Raw genomic sequence first — 16,431 nt, 5'->3', positions numbered from 1 at the left:
CAAACTGCATTGGCTAAAAGCCTATATTTTATGACCATTTTTTTAATACATTTAGATATTAATCCACTAACTATGGAATTATGACATTGTATTTAGAATCACAGAGAAAAATCTGTTGTCGTGTAAATAAATGTATTTACTCAATTTTAAACCAATGCTATCATAAGACCAGAAATGACATATCATCATCCTCCTCCGAGCCTTTTTCCCAATCATGTTGGGGTCGGCTTCCAGTCTAATCGGATTCAGTTGAGTACCAGTGCTTTACAAGAAGCGACTGCCTATCTGACCTCCTAAACCCAGTTACCCACCCAACCCGATACCCCTTGGTTAGACTGGTGTCAGACTTACTGGCTTCTGACTACCCGTAACGACTGACCATATCTACCAAAAAAAGAAAACTAATGTCATCAAAAAAAATCAAAGAAAATATATGGTCAACGAACCTAACCTTTACAATATCAACCAGCATTCTTTACCAACAACGTTTTTTACCATTTTTTGTTTATTTTTTTCTGCTGAAGGTACAACGAAAACTACGAACTTACTACTACCGCAGTTTGGCCTGGCGTTGTTGCCATACCGCGTATTTGGCGCAGGCAGTGTCTATCATTTGATTCATATGTCGCGTTAACGTTGTCGCTAGAGGTGTTAAATCTCGGAGCATTTTTTCCTGGGGAAAATAGATTGGTGGGTTAATTTTATTTGTGATATGTACTAGTGCTGAATTAAAGGTTTTAAGGAGTAAATTAAATGTCAAAACAACTCAAAAAATTCATAATTCTTGTTTAGATATTATAGATCGTAGCAACTATAACAGTGTGGTTGCACTCTAAACATCCCCAACAATTTTAAATGATATTTGGTAGGAATTGAAGAAAAACTTTATATAAAAACAAATTATGTGGTACATTCTACACATGCTGAAGAAAGTGTTCAACGGGGGATACCTTTATGTGCACATACACTGACAGTTTAGTGACTTTGAAAGCCACAAAACGTCGTTTTCATTAATTATCCAAAACGGTGTTCAATATTGTCTTTGATCAAAGAATTTTTTAATTTTTGAGAATATATAAATATATAAAATCTGCTTACCTCAAAAGGCCTCAATTTAACATTCCTAAATCTTAACAGGGCTTCATAGAACTTCTCTGCTCTGGCCGTGGTATCTTCCGTGTCGGTCGCCGCCCCGGGCTGTGGGAAACACCGCCATAGTTCCCGTAGCAACTCCCCACCGGAGAGGTAGATACGATGGAGTTCTGATTTCACGTCGGGTGGTATTAATTCTGTAAGGGAGATGGGTTTTGTGAAGATGTGGTAGAGCTTGTCTAGAAACAAAAAAAATAATTTAAAAAAATGGTCCATAAATAGTCCCATGAACGATGTGTTCATAACAGCGCCTGAACAATTTTTACAGCATTTTTTTCGTATGAAGGTGTAAAAAAAGTAAATTAGAGAGTATGCCATATTTTTTTTAACATTTTTATCTTTTTTTTGAGATACGTCACATTGTTATCGGACGTGGGGTAATTTTGTATGGATTGTGATCCGTCTTCTTTGTCGCGCGGAAAAACCGAGCGAAAGTTCTTCTTCGAAGAAAGCTCTTCTTTCCTGTAAATTTTGGTCTTCCCTACACATGTCGCAGTACTCACGTGCCATGGAGGCGGCGTGGTGGTGGCGCATGAGGGCGCCGCCGGGGCTGAGCTCGCCACCCGCACCGGCCGCTGCACTGCTGCCTACACTGTGTCACATGTCGCAGTACTCACGTGCCATGGAGGCGGCGTGGTGGTGGCGCATGAGGGCGCCGCCGGGGCTGAGCTCGCCACCCGCACCGGCCGCTGCACTGCTGCCTACACTGTGTCACATGTCGCAGTACTCACGTGCCATGGAGGCGGCGTGGTGGTGGCGCATGAGGGCGCCGCCGGGGCTGAGCTCGCCACCCGCACCGGCCGCTGCACTGCTGCCTACACTGTGTCACATGTCGCAGTACTCACGTGCCATGGAGGCGGCGTGGTGGTGGCGCATGAGGGCGCCGCCGGGGCTGAGCTCGCCACCCGCACCGGCCGCTGCACTGCTGCCTACACTGTGTCACATGTCGCAGTACTCACGTGCCATGGAGGCGGCGTGGTGGTGGCGCATGAGGGCGCCGCCGGGGCTGAGCTCGCCACCCGCACCGGCCGCTGCACTGCTGCCTACACTGTGTCACATGTCGCAGTACTCACGTGCCATGGAGGCGGCGTGGTGGTGGCGCATGAGGGCGCCGCCGGGGCTGAGCTCGCCACCCGCACCGGCCGCTGCACTGCTGCCTACACTGTGTCACATGTCGCAGTACTCACGTGCCATGGAGGCGGCGTGGTGGTGGCGCATGAGGGCGCCGCCGGGGCTGAGCTCGCCACCCGCACCGGCCGCTGCACTGCTGCCTACACTGTGTCACATGTCGCAGTACTCACGTGCCATGGAGGCGGCGTGGTGGTGGCGCATGAGGGCGCCGCCGGGGCTGAGCTCGCCACCCGCACCGGCCGCTGCACTGCTGCCTACACTGTGTCACATGTCGCAGTACTCACGTGCCATGGAGGCGGCGTGGTGGTGGCGCATGAGGGCGCCGCCGGGGCTGAGCTCGCCACCCGCACCGGCCGCTGCACTGCTGCCTACACTGTGTCACATGTCGCAGTACTCACGTGCCATGGAGGCGGCGTGGTGGTGGCGCATGAGGGCGCCGCCGGGGCTGAGCTCGCCACCCGCACCGGCCGCTGCACTGCTGCCTACACTGTGTCACATGTCGCAGTACTCACGTGCCATGGAGGCGGCGTGGTGGTGGCGCATGAGGGCGCCGCCGGGGCTGAGCTCGCCACCCGCACCGGCCGCTGCACTGCTGCCTACACTGTGTCACATGTCGCAGTACTCACGTGCCATGGAGGCGGCGTGGTGGTGGCGCATGAGGGCGCCGCCGGGGCTGAGCTCGCCACCCGCACCGGCCGCTGCACTGCTGCCTACACTGTGTCACATGTCGCAGTACTCACGTGCCATGGAGGCGGCGTGGTGGTGGCGCATGAGGGCGCCGCCGGGGCTGAGCTCGCCACCCGCACCGGCCGCTGCACTGCTGCCTACACTGTGTCACATGTCGCAGTACTCACGTGCCATGGAGGCGGCGTGGTGGTGGCGCATGAGGGCGCCGCCGGGGCTGAGCTCGCCCAGCGCTCCCACGCAGGCCCCCGCGCTCACCCGCACCGGACGCTGACATTGCTGCCCGCTCGACCACGCCTTAGGGAAAAAAGAAACAAAATCCCGTCAAACATCTATGCTGGCAAGCCTGTTCCTACACCTGCACAGCCGGCCAACAGTACGCACACGCGAACAGTGTGTGCGTAAAGTACGTGATCGATTTCCCCTGATACATTTGCCTGTGCGCCTTGGCCGGCGTAGCACGCGCGCACCACTTACCTACATACCTCCCTGATCGCTAGCGCGCCTTGGCCGGGCACACGGTTGCACATATACAATATTCAACATTCCAGTTTTAGGTTTATCAAGACTCAAATGTTGGATAATATGTGTATATATATAAATATGGACAACAGTAAACTCATCAAGGAACGGCGTCATTATTATTTAAAAACCAGCTAACTTTATCAGCCTCCCCCAAGCCGGGGAGGGTCATCCCTCTTTCAGCGTATTGCTGCGGATCCCATGCGAGACAGCGTTGAAAACTAACATTGAAAACTAACATCGACTTTTCGAAATCAAAAATCATCTCGTACAGAAGATAAGATCGCGTATTTTTTAAAGCGACTGCATCAAGCTCAGCATAGCCATATATTTCCAATAGGTTTGTTATTAAAAAAATAAACATTTTATGGAAAGTAAACTGATCTTACTGATGCATTTAATAAAGCTAATCATCAATGTATGCTACAAAAACTTTGTTTTAGTTACGTTTTTTTCTTCTTTCTTGGTACAAAAACTATTAAATTTTATTTATTTATTTATTTATTTGTATAGAATGTAGGTACAACAATAATGGTCTTAGCTTAAAAAATATAGTTCCAGTACATTCTGCCTGTTGGCATACAAATTTTCTTACAATTATAGATTAGAGAAATCTTAAAATTCTAAAGTAGATACTTACAATTAAAAATAAGATCATGAAAACTAAATTATAATAACTGAGAAGAACAATAGGTTACAAGTCATCATTTAAAAAATCTGTAACGGAATAATAACATTTCTTAGTTAGCAGCGCAGTCAGGAGGTTTTTAAATTTTCTCAGGGGCTGATCTTTTATGGAATTCGGTAACTTGTTAAATATAGTAGGTGCCATACCAATAATGTTTTTCTTAGCCAATGTAGTGTTATACTGGCCTTTGTTCAATAGATTCCTATATTTTGATCGCATGACTGTAGTTCGTGTTCTCGTGTTACTTAATGTAGGAAACAAATCGGTGTTAGTTTTAACGAAAATAGCTACTTCTAAAATGTAAAGGCAAGGAAAAGTTAAGATATTGTGTGTCTTGAAGATAGGGATGCAGCTGTCTGTTACCTTAAGATTAAAAATCGCCCTTATGCATCGTTTTAAATACAGCCTCTCTTTCAGAGCAATTGCCCCAAAATACCACACCAAACCTTAGGATAGAAACCACCAAACCGTGATAAGCTATCAGTAATGTTTCAATGTTCGTTTTTTTTGACAAATTGTAAAGAATATACGCAGTAGTACTTAATTTTTTACAAATTTCATCAGCTTGTGGTTTCCATGTTAATTGACTGTCCACTATTATACCCAGAAATTTTGCTATGTTAGTGCTATCAATGGTTTGACCGTTATAGTTAATGTTTAGGTTTAAAGGATGAATTCTTTGATAAAAGTGCATGATATTTGTTTTGCTGAGATTTATCACAAGATTATTTTTGTTGAGCCAATTAATTATTAATTTAATTGAATTATTTATTTCATCTTCATATATTTCTCTATTGACACATTCTATTAGTACCGTACTATCGTCGGCAAATAACGCGCAAGGGTAGCTGATGTTGCGGGGAAGATCATTTATATACAGCAAAAATAATAACGGCCCTAGAACGCTGCCTTGCGGCACGCCATATTTAATTTCCCTAGGATGAGATAAGTATTTGATTTCTCTTTTGGATTTGACGCATACATTAGATATTTCGGTATATTGAATACGTCCGCTTAGGTATGATTTTATCAGGCTTAAGGCATTCCCTCTTATACCGTAAGCATCAAGTTTGATCAAAAGCGTTTCATGGTCTACAGTGTCAAAAGCTTTTGTCATGTCGGTGAATATGGCGCAAATTGGTATTTTTTTGTCTACATTAATCAATATTTTATTTATTAGGTCATATATCGCCATATTAATATTCTTATTCTTTCGAAACCCTTTTTGTTCATCACATTGCATGAGATCTGAACACCCGTCCCAATTATTACAAGTCAATTAACATTATTCTAGGTTGTACTATCTGGAGTTCCTCAAGGTACAATTTTAGGACCATTTACAAAATGCTACTATTTAATACGTAACTTAATAAGAACATCGGTTCTATAAGATGTTATATCGTCGGTATAGAACTAACATCCATTATACGCATAAAAAATTGGATCTGATAGATGTTGCGTCACGTCTAAGTATAGATTTTAATACCATACTAACTTTTTTTTTAACGACGTCAAAAATCATCAAATGGCCCCTCCCGCTGTGGGTTAGCAGCGGTGAGGTAGTGTCAGACTCTTACTGACTAAAAACCGTCGTGTTCCGTCATAGGTCTTTTATGTACCAGGGCCGCGGTAACTCTTTCGAACAATCCCACAGCCCCGGCAGGATACCATACTAACTACGGTAGTGATAAAATAGGCACTTACTTGACATATCGACGCGAGCGCAGATAAAGGTGGTGGATTATTTGTATGCGTGTGTGTTTGGTGTGTCTGAGACGATGGGCCAAGGAGATATCGTTCTACCTGTAGACAAAAAAAGATATTAGATTTTTTAAGTATCATTATATTTTTAAGTATCATTATTTAACCCTAAAAAACTTAGCCAAAGCTTGTCACACAGACATTGCTAGTATCTAGACTGCAGCGACTTAAAGATTTTAGCACGCAAACATAGAAAGGTCTTCTGTAACCAGTCCATCGAAGTCAAAAGATTATTTTAAATAACTTTAGTAACCTATAGAGGGACTAAAAATGGCAATTTTGACAAAAAAAAGTTGTTTTCTTTATTTATTTTAGAGAGTATCTTACCTTCGACAATTTCAATTCCTGCGTATCCTCATTCCCCTTTCTATCTTCTAAATCTTCATAATGTATCTTCTCTAATATCCTCTTCTTCTTATCAGGAGCTTCTGTATTACTATCTGCTGTTCTCTTCTCTGCTACTCCATTCGATTCCTTGACGCCATTCTCAACAACTTTGTTGTTATTCGTCGTTTTACTACTACTGTTATTATTATTATTACTAGAATTTGTTTTATGACTAGCTTTGAGCACCTGGAATGGAAATAAAATGGTGAAATGTAGTCTAAACATAATTGCAGTTATTTTAAAACCAGATGTTTTGATGAAAGAAACAAGTGATGAAGTTGCTAGAAATGGTAACACCTAATTCTAAAGGATTTAAAGCCATTTTTGTGCAATAAATGCTATCAAATATGCTTCATATTTATTGGACCTCTCTCTGTGATGATATTATTTTGACTTATGTGGGGAATCTGAATCTGGTCTACTTCAAATCTCAAAATGATTTTTCATTCAAGTCGCCATTCAATCAGATGCAAGCACATTAATGACTGCTTTGGCTTTTTCAATAACTAGCTTTTTCTAATGTCTGTAATATTCCATATGGTCAAAGATTTGACCACTTACCTACCTACAAGACAAGCAAAACAAACCATAATAGAGTGTTGGTTGAACCGCTTGATCATGTTCCTGTGTATGGAGGTGTTATCCCCTCTGTCCTTCTCTGGCGGCGCGTCGTCTTCCGTCGGTAAAAGAGGTATGTTTTCCGTGAATTGTGGTAGGTCCACCTGGGGAAAAGGGGGTATTATTCATCACAATTGAAAAAGATCTACATGGTAATGCAGTACCACTATTGGGAAGAAGTTGGGGGAAATGCAGCGCTATTTTTGGGCAAGAAAGGGAGGATTAATTATAATTATTGTAACAATAAACTGATAATCAGAAATTTCACCATGATGAAAAGATGGCTGCCGAAATGGTCAAAATCTCCAGTCTCTTTTTTGCCAAAATCACCAGTAAGGTGTTGACCCATTCATTTGGCAATAATTAAAGTAATACTACTTAAGTATAATATTTCCTACAGAAAATGATACATGCTTGTATTTTCTTGGATTGGAAATGAAGTATATTTTAAGAGATGATCATTTTATGTCATTGATTCTTTTTAAGAGCAGAATCTTTACTACAATTCAAATTAGGTTTCCTAATGCTGCGCCTATATTTTTTATACTTACAGTGAGATCTAAAGTAGTGTGTTTCATAGCTGATGCAATGGCTTGGTCATCCATTTTGGCACATTCTCCGAACAAATCTTTGCTAGACGATGAGGCGATACGGTCTCTGAAAAAATGACGTAAAATAATATCGACATCAAACATACGTCCCAAGAGTCCAAACAATATCGATATTTCTTGAGTAAAATTACCGATATTTACGAATCGATTTATCAAACTTATTTTATAGTTTGAAACAAATAACATTTATGGATGTACTTCTTGAGAAAAATAAAGTTCTTTTTTGTTTTATGAAAAAACTCACCTATGAAAATAATGAGACTGAAAAAACTTGGTCCAAAACTCTGCTTCAGTCATCTTGTTGGGCACATAATCAATGTGTTTCTTTCTGACAGCGGGATAAGTTTTAAATATGGCGTCTATGATATCTTGCGTGAGGTTATATTTCAGGCCGTTACAGCCGTCCGTTTGTGGCTGGATATCCGCTAAAAATGCTCCGGATACACCTGAGAAATTATCGAAATACTTGTTTGTAAAATCTAGATTGTCTAGATTGTTTGTAGGTCTAGATTTTTTACTTTGAACCTTATTTTTTATCGTTACTCTGTAAAGCTGAAGAGTTTTTTTGCTTGAACGCCCTATGCTCATTGATTAAAGCTGCTTTAAAAAACATCACAGAGTTAGTAAGCCCAAAAAAGTTTTTCTCTGTGTGCAGGAAATAATTTTAGGCGACACGGGTGAAACCGCGGGAAAAACTTATTATGTTATACAATTGATGCATAAAGTTAATTAAGCCATGTTGCAAATATTCCCTCTTATTCCGTGGTGGCGTAAATTATGCTACACCGAATTGCAAGCAATATAAATAAAAAGTGAACATACCAGCCTCCTGCTTAATATTATTAGATTCGGTATAAGTTTTGAGTGTGGGCGTATTCCAGTACTCTTCACTATTGATCACCTTCGATATCACCAAGTCTTCATATAAATGCTTTAACGTAGGGTGCAGGGATAACAATCTGTGAAATAAAATACAAAAGTGACACTCACAAAAATATCTATTTTTTGTGCATAATATAGGCTACTAATCCACTGAATCCAGAAAATAATTATTAAGATAGCCCAAAAGAGATATTTTGCTATTTATAGTAGATACAGACATTTTAGATTTATTAAAAAAAAAAAAAAATTGTTGCCTGAAAGAAAAATCTTTTTCACTATTTATTTATTCGGCTCTAAATAAATACATACAAAAATAATAGAAAGTACATCCCCTATTACATTGGCTGACGTCATCAAAAAAAAACCTCAGTATAAAGTATTACATAACCAGCATCAACAATGTTATGTGAACAAGTCCTAACATGTTTAGTTTAAGCACGCGCTTTAATTTAAACTTGACGTGATGACGTATAATAATAAGCACAACAATTTGGTACAAGGTCAATTAAAATCTGGGGAGGGATTTGGGATATTTTTATACCAAAAAATGATGCCTGATGAAAAAGGTTGAAATAGCTGCTTAATTTGTATGTTTCGATTTCACTGTGAAATAGCTAAACCGATTGAGATAATTTTTTGTATAACATATATAGACTGAAAGTTGTACATAGCCTTTCGTTTTTTTTTTATTGGTAAGCAGCAAGTCACAATTTAAAAATTATGGAAACCTAAACAAATATTTTTTATTTTTTAAATACTTCATTAATTATAATAAGCATAATTATACTTTAAATATTGCATTTGCACTGGTTCTTGTAAATTTTTAGTGCAATGTCAGTGAAAGGTTGCATGTGCTGTTCAGTTATTTTTAACTCTAAATAATTTCATCTACATCTTGAATTTGGCTCAGAAACAAATTCCATAATAAACTATTTTTTGTAGCATTAACTACTTTAAATTGAATATATTGAAGATGGCTACAAGATGAATTCGGAGGTAACAGATATAGTCACGTAGTTACAACGCTCCTAAGAAATAAATTATTTTGGTGTTAATAGTGAAATTTTGAACGCAAATAACAGTGAAAAGTGACATTGGACACAAACTAAATTAGTGACTGGACAATACTGTGATGTAAAGTGATAAATAAGGCCTGGAACAATCAATTTGAGTATTGATTAAGCAATATTCTAATCGCCTACCCACCCGTCACAAATTGTATTGGAACGCACGGTATAAACGCGTAAGCGACACTCATTACACGGCGCTTACGACATTTTGGTCGCGACATACAGCTACGCTCAGTCACTGTGGGCATTGATTAGCGTGCGATTTCTGCACTGGGACTTTGTTCGTGTGCACTAAGTCATATTATTAATTATATTTTTTTATTGAAGATAATTATTGTGAAAGACTGTTTTAAAAATGTCCTCAATGAAAGGCTCGTGGGGTTGCTGCTCTAATGAAAGCGCGAATGAAAATGAGCAAAAAATAATTTGCGTTAAATGCAATAAATTATTTCATTTCCACTGTCTTACTCTTCCCCCAATTGATAGCGAGTCAGATGAATATCGCAACTGGAAATGTCCGGAATGTCTAAGTCTCCTGCCTAAATCAATGAAAAAAGATTGCACTCCGATTCGTAATGTGTCTTCCACGAGGGGTAGCAAACGCCCGGCATTAAACTCTCCCCCGGAAGTAAAATCCGTCACTGCAGAGGAGGTGCGATCCATTGTGGAAGAGGTCGTCATGAAACACTGTGATGTAATACTCAAGGAATTTAAAAGCACAATTGTCAGTTTCATCAACAGCAAACTCGAACCTATAAAAAAAGACATGGATGAGCTGAAGACTGCCCTTACATTTCATACGGAGGTTTTTGATGAGCTGAACACTGAACATGTGACGATAAAGAATACCTTAAAATCCCTAAATAATGAAAATGTGCAACTAAAGAGTACAGTAGCAGATCTTACTTTCAAGTTGAATTATCTTGAACAGCAAGCTAGATCCAACAACCTTGAACTCCAGTGTTTGCCCGAGCACAAGCAGGAAAACTTGTATACAGTAACAAAGCAACTTGGTTCAGTGGTCGGCTGTGTCCTAAAGGATAACGATATAGCACATGTAACTCGTGTTGCCAAGCTCAACACCTCTAGTCCCCGCCCGAGATCAATTGTTGTCCAGCTCGCGAACCCAAGAGTACGGGATCAGCTCTTAGCAGCGGTCATAAATTACAACAAAAAGAATAAGGACAATAAACTTAACAGCTCCGATCTCGGCATCGGCGGTAGCAAAACCCCGGTTTATGTGACTGAACATCTGTCAGCAAGTAACAAATCTCTCCACGCGGCTACGAGGATCAGGGCAAGGGAGGTAGGATACAAGTACGTGTGGGTAAGGAGCGGCAGGATCTACGTCAAAAAGGATGACAATGCAGAGCACTTTCACATAAAGAACTCGGATACTTTGAGCAAATTGGTCTAAGGCAACATTCACATTCAAACATATTTATTTATATATTCTGATTTCGTTGTCTTGTATTTGTAAATAGTTTACTGTAAATTCAATAATCTGCAAATTTATTACCAGAACTGTCGAGGCCTGAGGACTAAAACTCACACATTTTATCGTAACATCCGCTGCAACAATTACGATGTGATCATCCTCACTGAAACCTGGCTTAATAATTCAGTATTGGATGGAGAGCTTTTTGATAATAGGTATGTAGTTTACAGAAGGGATAGGGAAACCTGTGCTCGAGGTCGTAGGGAGGGCGGAGGTGTCCTAATCGCTGTCAGGAATTATCTGAAATCCAAACGCATTTCTAAGTGGGAAAGTAGCTGCGAGGATTTGTGGGTGATCATAGAAAAGCCAGGGTCACGTGACATTAGTCGTATTGTATTCTGTGCGGTTTACTTGCCACCCCCAGTGGGACGGTGCTCCTTGGAATCATTCTTGGATAACTGCAACTCAGTCATTGAACAAATTCAAAATTCACACATTAATATAATTGGTGATTTCAACCTAGGCAAAATAGACTGGAAATTAGATAAGCACGTATCTCAGTCAAATTCAATCATGACTGATGTTTTGATTGACTTTGTTCTTGTTAACAAACTCAATCAATTCAACTACGTCACAAACACTGCGGGTCGCATTTTAGATTTGGTCCTCTCAACAAATCCAGTAACAAGTGTAAATGAGTGCATGACTCCTTTGAGTATTATTGATAGTCACCATCCGCCAATTGAAATTATAATGTATTTCAATAAACAAGCTGGATTACCTTATAACAAAGTGTACAAAAAGCGTAACTTTCACAAAGCTGATTATCTGTCTATTCGGGAATATTTAAAGGAACAGAAATGGGATGAGTTATTTCAGGAACTAAGCGATGTGAATGAAATGGTCAAGGTATTTTATGCAATTTTGAATACAGCCATTGTAAAATATGTACCCTTTAGTGTGCCTAAATGTCAAAAGTACCCACCGTGGTTTAGTCGCTATTTAATAAAACTTTTAAATAAAAAAAACAAAATTAGGCAGCGTTTCAATAAATATAAAAACCCATTAGATGCCATCGAAATTAAATTTATCGGAAAGCAATGCGATAGGGTGGCCACTAATTGTTACAATGATTACACAAAAAAATAGAACAAGACCTTCTGAGAAATCCCAAACTCTTTTGGACATTCGTTAAAAGTAAAAGGGGAGGAGCCAGTGTATTTCCAAACACCATGTCGGATGGTAACATGAGCTCGTCGGATCCGACTGTCATCTGTGATCTCTTTGCTACCCATTTCTCTTCCGTATACAGCCCTAACATGAATGATTCCAATGAACACAAGTCAGCAGAGTTACAGATGCTGGAAAATTACAGCTTAGAATTTAATAAACTCTTTTTAGACCTCGAAACCATACACACTAAATTAAAAAACATTGATACTAATAAAGGTGCAGGCCCGGATGGTATACCCCCTAAATTTGTAGCAATGTGTTCATCTGAATTAGCTTTTCCTCTTATGTTAATTTATAATAAGTCGTTGTGTACCGGTACATTTCCTTCAGAGTGGAAAATAGCAAAGATTGTTCCTGTTTATAAATCAGACGAAACAGAAATTGTATCTAACTACAGACCTATCTCGATTTTATCAGCATTTTCAAAAATTATTGAATCACTAGTTTGCCCATATGTACATAACCATCTTAAACTATACTTAAATGAAAATCAGCATGGGTTTGTAAAACAACGCTCCACCAGTACTAATCTAGTGCCATTCACTGAAATGTTAATAGCTGCGGTAGATTCCGGTCAACAAGCTGACGTTATCTATACAGATTTTAGTAAAGCTTTTGACAAAGTCTCACACAATATTCTAATTTCAAAAATGCACGCTTACGGTATATCTGGTTTAATGTTGCAATGGTTGAATTCATATTTGCAGCAAAGATACTTTTTTGTTGCGGTTAATGGCTATCAATCATCTCTCAGGGGAGTCACTTCCGGAGTTCCCCAGGGTTCGCATTTGGGTCCGGTTTTATTTAACTATTTTATTAATGACATTTCCAATTGTTTCCATCACTCTGAGATATTTATGTACGCTGATGACTTAAAAGCTGTTAAGATAATTACTGGTCCTGATGATGTTAATGCACTTCAGAGTGATCTTGATAGGCTTGTCGAATGGTGTCATAAAAATTGTATGCACCTAAATGTTAAAAAGTGTCACCAAATGACATTTACAAGAAAAATTGCGAAAAATGTTGTTGCATCTGAATACTTAATTAACGGCATTGTTTTAAAAGAAGCTGATACCATGCGTGATCTCGGTGTAATATATGACAAAAAATTAACATTCGTACCACATGTCAACTCCATAACCAAAAAAGCTTCCAAAATGATGGGATTTGTCTTACGAACTTGCAGATCATTTAAAAACAATAGCACAAAAATATTACTGTACAATAGTTTAATCCGGAGTATTTTAGAGTACTGTAGTGTGATATGGCGACCTCACTATGCCGTGCATTCTTTGCGACTCGAGCGGGTTCAAAAACGTTTTCTTTGGCATTTAGCGTTTTCAAATGGCCTAGTCAAAAAAATACGTTCTTATGAGGAGAGATTGAAGTATTTCAGAATGAAATCTTTAGATACGCGTCGTAAACTCAATGATGCTATTTTTGCGTGCAAAATTTTTTCCCACAAAATTGAGTCATCTCAGTTGCTGGCTCTGTTTAGGCTTCGTGTGCCGTCGAGAATTCCACGTAGTCCTATCACACCCTTGTATGCACCCCAGCGAAGAACAGTGTTGGGCGCTAATTCTCCCTGCGCAAGGCTCTGTAAGGTCATCAATGGCTGTAGCGATAGACTCGACTTGCATTCACACAAAAGTAAAAAGTCTATTCTCTCGGGCCTGACTGAATTCTGACAGTTTTTAGTTTTTCTGTATTAGTTTTTCTGTTCGTACTTATTATTTTTTACTGATGATAATTTATTGTAATGTCAATCAATTAGTGTTGTTTTAAATTTGTTAACTTTTATCGCTTTCTTCCTTTTGTAATTATGTACATTATCACTTTTATATATACTGTTTGGCTTATTTAATTTCACTGTACTTGTAAATTAGTAATTACGTGCATGTCTATACTGAAATGTTGAGTTTGCCTATAAGTAATTGTTGTACTACTGCTATTCTACTGTACTAGCTCGTAAGTTCTTGTTTCTTGTATAAACAATTGTTAGTGAACCAGATACATAAAATAAAAAAAAAATAAAAGATACCGGACTCACCACCAGTTGCACACAGCTCCATTAAAGTTAAAACTTCATTAAATCTATTGCTGTCACATTTCATCTTGTTGACAAAGAAAGAGTCAGCAATAGACTTAAAGAAGCTTTAACTTTAATGGAGCTTTGTGCAACTGACGGTGAGTTTTAGCTTTATTTTATCTTTTAATGCTTTAGGTTTATTTATTTTTCATGAATATGGGTACATCTATGCATTGACAATATTCAACTTTTGCATAAAATTATTAAACATGGCATTCTACCATTCTGAGGCACTTCTTTCAAGTGGCCTACAATCTTCAAATCATTCCGATGACATTATATAACAAAAGAAAAAAACCAAGCATTCTATTCCAAATATAAATTCAAAAAATCCAATCTGACCCTCACCTAGACTTCATTTCGAGCTCCCCATCGATTTGTCTCTTAAACTTTGGTAGTAAGTTCTGCAGCAACATCTTAACCTGATCCCGGTCTTTGGCTTGGGCCTCCGCCCCAGCAGGATTGACAAAGTGGAATGTGGAACACGTACCATCGTGTAACACCACTTGCAGCTGCACCTTTGGTTTGCCTGCTGGGGATATTTTTTGTGCTGGAAAGAATAAAATTACCCAATTGAGATTTTTGTTTGCGCTTGGCACATAAATAGATATTCAACTATTTTTAATTAATAGATACACACGAAGCAAAAACTAATAATTATTTGATTTCTTGAGCAGGATGAGACAAGATTTGGAAGCCTATTCATAATTTGACATAGTGTTGCTGTTAAATATTAGTGAAGAAACCCTTTAAAATACGCATCCATCACAGTATGTAAAAACAGAGAGAATTAAAATAACAAGAAAAAAATTAAAACGCTTAAGTAATTGTCCCTTTTCTACTTGATGTCATGGTCAACAACTTTTTAAAATATTTTTACCTACGAATATATGAAAGGACTGCCTGAGGTCAATATTATTAAGTGTCCTTCTAAATATGAAACAAAAAACATACCATAATATTGCATTGACCAAATTCCAATGACTCATGATAACCAAGGTCATGGGAAATATATGAAAAAAACATTAGATTAAAAGTTTGTATGAGAGATATAATTAGCAGACAATGTTTTAAGGCCTGAATTATTTGCTTCCTTTTATCTATACCATTATCATTTTACCTGCTACCATAAGCTACCATTCTTTTTCCGTTTAAATATGGTAAAAGGTTTTGGTGACCAATAAACTCTCCAATCACCGAAGGAATTTGATGCACTAGTAATACAATAATATCTTTAAAAAATTCTATATTAAGTGCTTCAATGTGAAAACAAAACAACGCTGTTAACTCATCGCTTTTATTGTAGCCCTGGATTTTATTCTTAACATAACTTTTATTCTTCACGTACAGGTAATTTGATCATTCCTGAGAACAACTATTTACTCTAAATTCCTGGAAGATAAGTTTCTCTGAAAGCGAGTGCACCTGCATCTACAGTACAGAGCATATAGGTACCAATGTACGGCATGAGCTTTGCAGATTTAACTATAACGAGTAGATTGACTTGTGTAGATACAAATGCACTGCAGTATCACTGTAATATGATAGCGCGACAGGTGATGTACATAGAAAGCAAGATACTATAAACATTTATCTACCAGAGATGTGTGAACATAAAATTGATTACACACTACAACGTCTATGCTATTTAATTGATAGTATATTTTAAAATGTAGTAAAGATGTTAACCATTAATTTACTTACTCTTAATATCAGCATATTTATGTGATACAGCGACTGTATCTCTGTTTTCCAACATCCAAGCTAGCCTTTGGTTCATAACATACAAAGTCCCATCACCCTTCTTGTACCTCACGTAGCTCACGCTGAGCAAAACGTCCTCAGAAGACGTAGTCATCTTCAATCTTCACTACTCAAACCACAATATCAACAGTTTTAACATGAAAAAGTTATAAAACGTTAAAACTATAGTGCTCGAGCTCTTCCTATCGCTACGTGCAAATTTTAACTCGATTTTATCGGCTCCTCATGGTGCTTAGCGCGATTTTTAAGTTTTAATTTGTGAAATTCTCGTGTATCTCTCAATGTGAACGTTTATTTCGAGTATAAAAACGAAGAATTATGAAATTCTATCTACAAAAAGCATATCACAGTCCGTCGACCATTAGAGGATTTGACAAACTGTCAGGCTTTTTTTTTAA

General features: G+C 38.8%; 1 protein-coding gene across 2 annotated transcripts; it reads right to left on the bottom strand.

Moving 5' to 3' along the window:
- Positions 1 to 321: 321 nt before the first annotated feature.
- Positions 322 to 16,407, bottom strand: LOC124640697 (general transcription factor IIH subunit 1). Of its 2 annotated transcripts, XM_047178588.1 has the most exons (11): positions 15,974 to 16,407; positions 14,618 to 14,819; positions 8,377 to 8,513; positions 7,799 to 8,000; positions 7,495 to 7,600; positions 6,913 to 7,047; positions 6,266 to 6,511; positions 5,882 to 5,980; positions 3,138 to 3,264; positions 1,099 to 1,289; positions 322 to 673 (listed from the first exon to the last, which is right to left on the bottom strand). In XM_047178588.1, the coding sequence occupies exons 1-11, from the start codon at positions 16,125 to 16,127 to the stop codon at positions 551 to 553; spliced, it is 1,722 nt and encodes a 573-aa protein (XP_047034544.1). In that variant the 5' UTR covers positions 16,128 to 16,407; the 3' UTR covers positions 322 to 550. The 2 variants fall into 2 exon arrangements, 1 of the variants encoding a protein (XP_047034544.1); XR_006985582.1 differs by lacking the exon at positions 322 to 673 and having other exon boundaries at positions 1,098 to 1,289; positions 1,656 to 3,264.
- Between the last annotated feature and the right edge of the window lie 24 nt (positions 16,408 to 16,431).

The sequence above is a fragment of the Helicoverpa zea genome, chromosome 21 (genome assembly GCF_022581195.2).
Source record: "Helicoverpa zea isolate HzStark_Cry1AcR chromosome 21, ilHelZeax1.1, whole genome shotgun sequence".
Taxonomy (NCBI): domain Eukaryota; kingdom Metazoa; phylum Arthropoda; class Insecta; order Lepidoptera; family Noctuidae; genus Helicoverpa; species Helicoverpa zea.
This window is presented reverse-complemented; position numbering and strand designations above follow the sequence as displayed.

Excerpts from the sequence above, each read along its gene's own strand:
- LOC124640697 (XM_047178588.1), bottom strand. The coding sequence starts at position 16,127 with ATGACTACGTCTTCTGAGGACGTTTTGCTCAGCGTGAGCTACGTGAGG. Across the intron at positions 14,820-15,973 it reads TAAATATGCTGATATTAAGA|CACAAAAAATATCCCCAGCA; the intron begins GTAAGTAAATTA and ends TATTCTTTCCAG. Across the intron at positions 1,290-3,137 it reads CCACGCCGCCTCCATGGCAC|AATTAATACCACCCGACGTG; the intron begins GTGAGTACTGCG and ends TCTCCCTTACAG.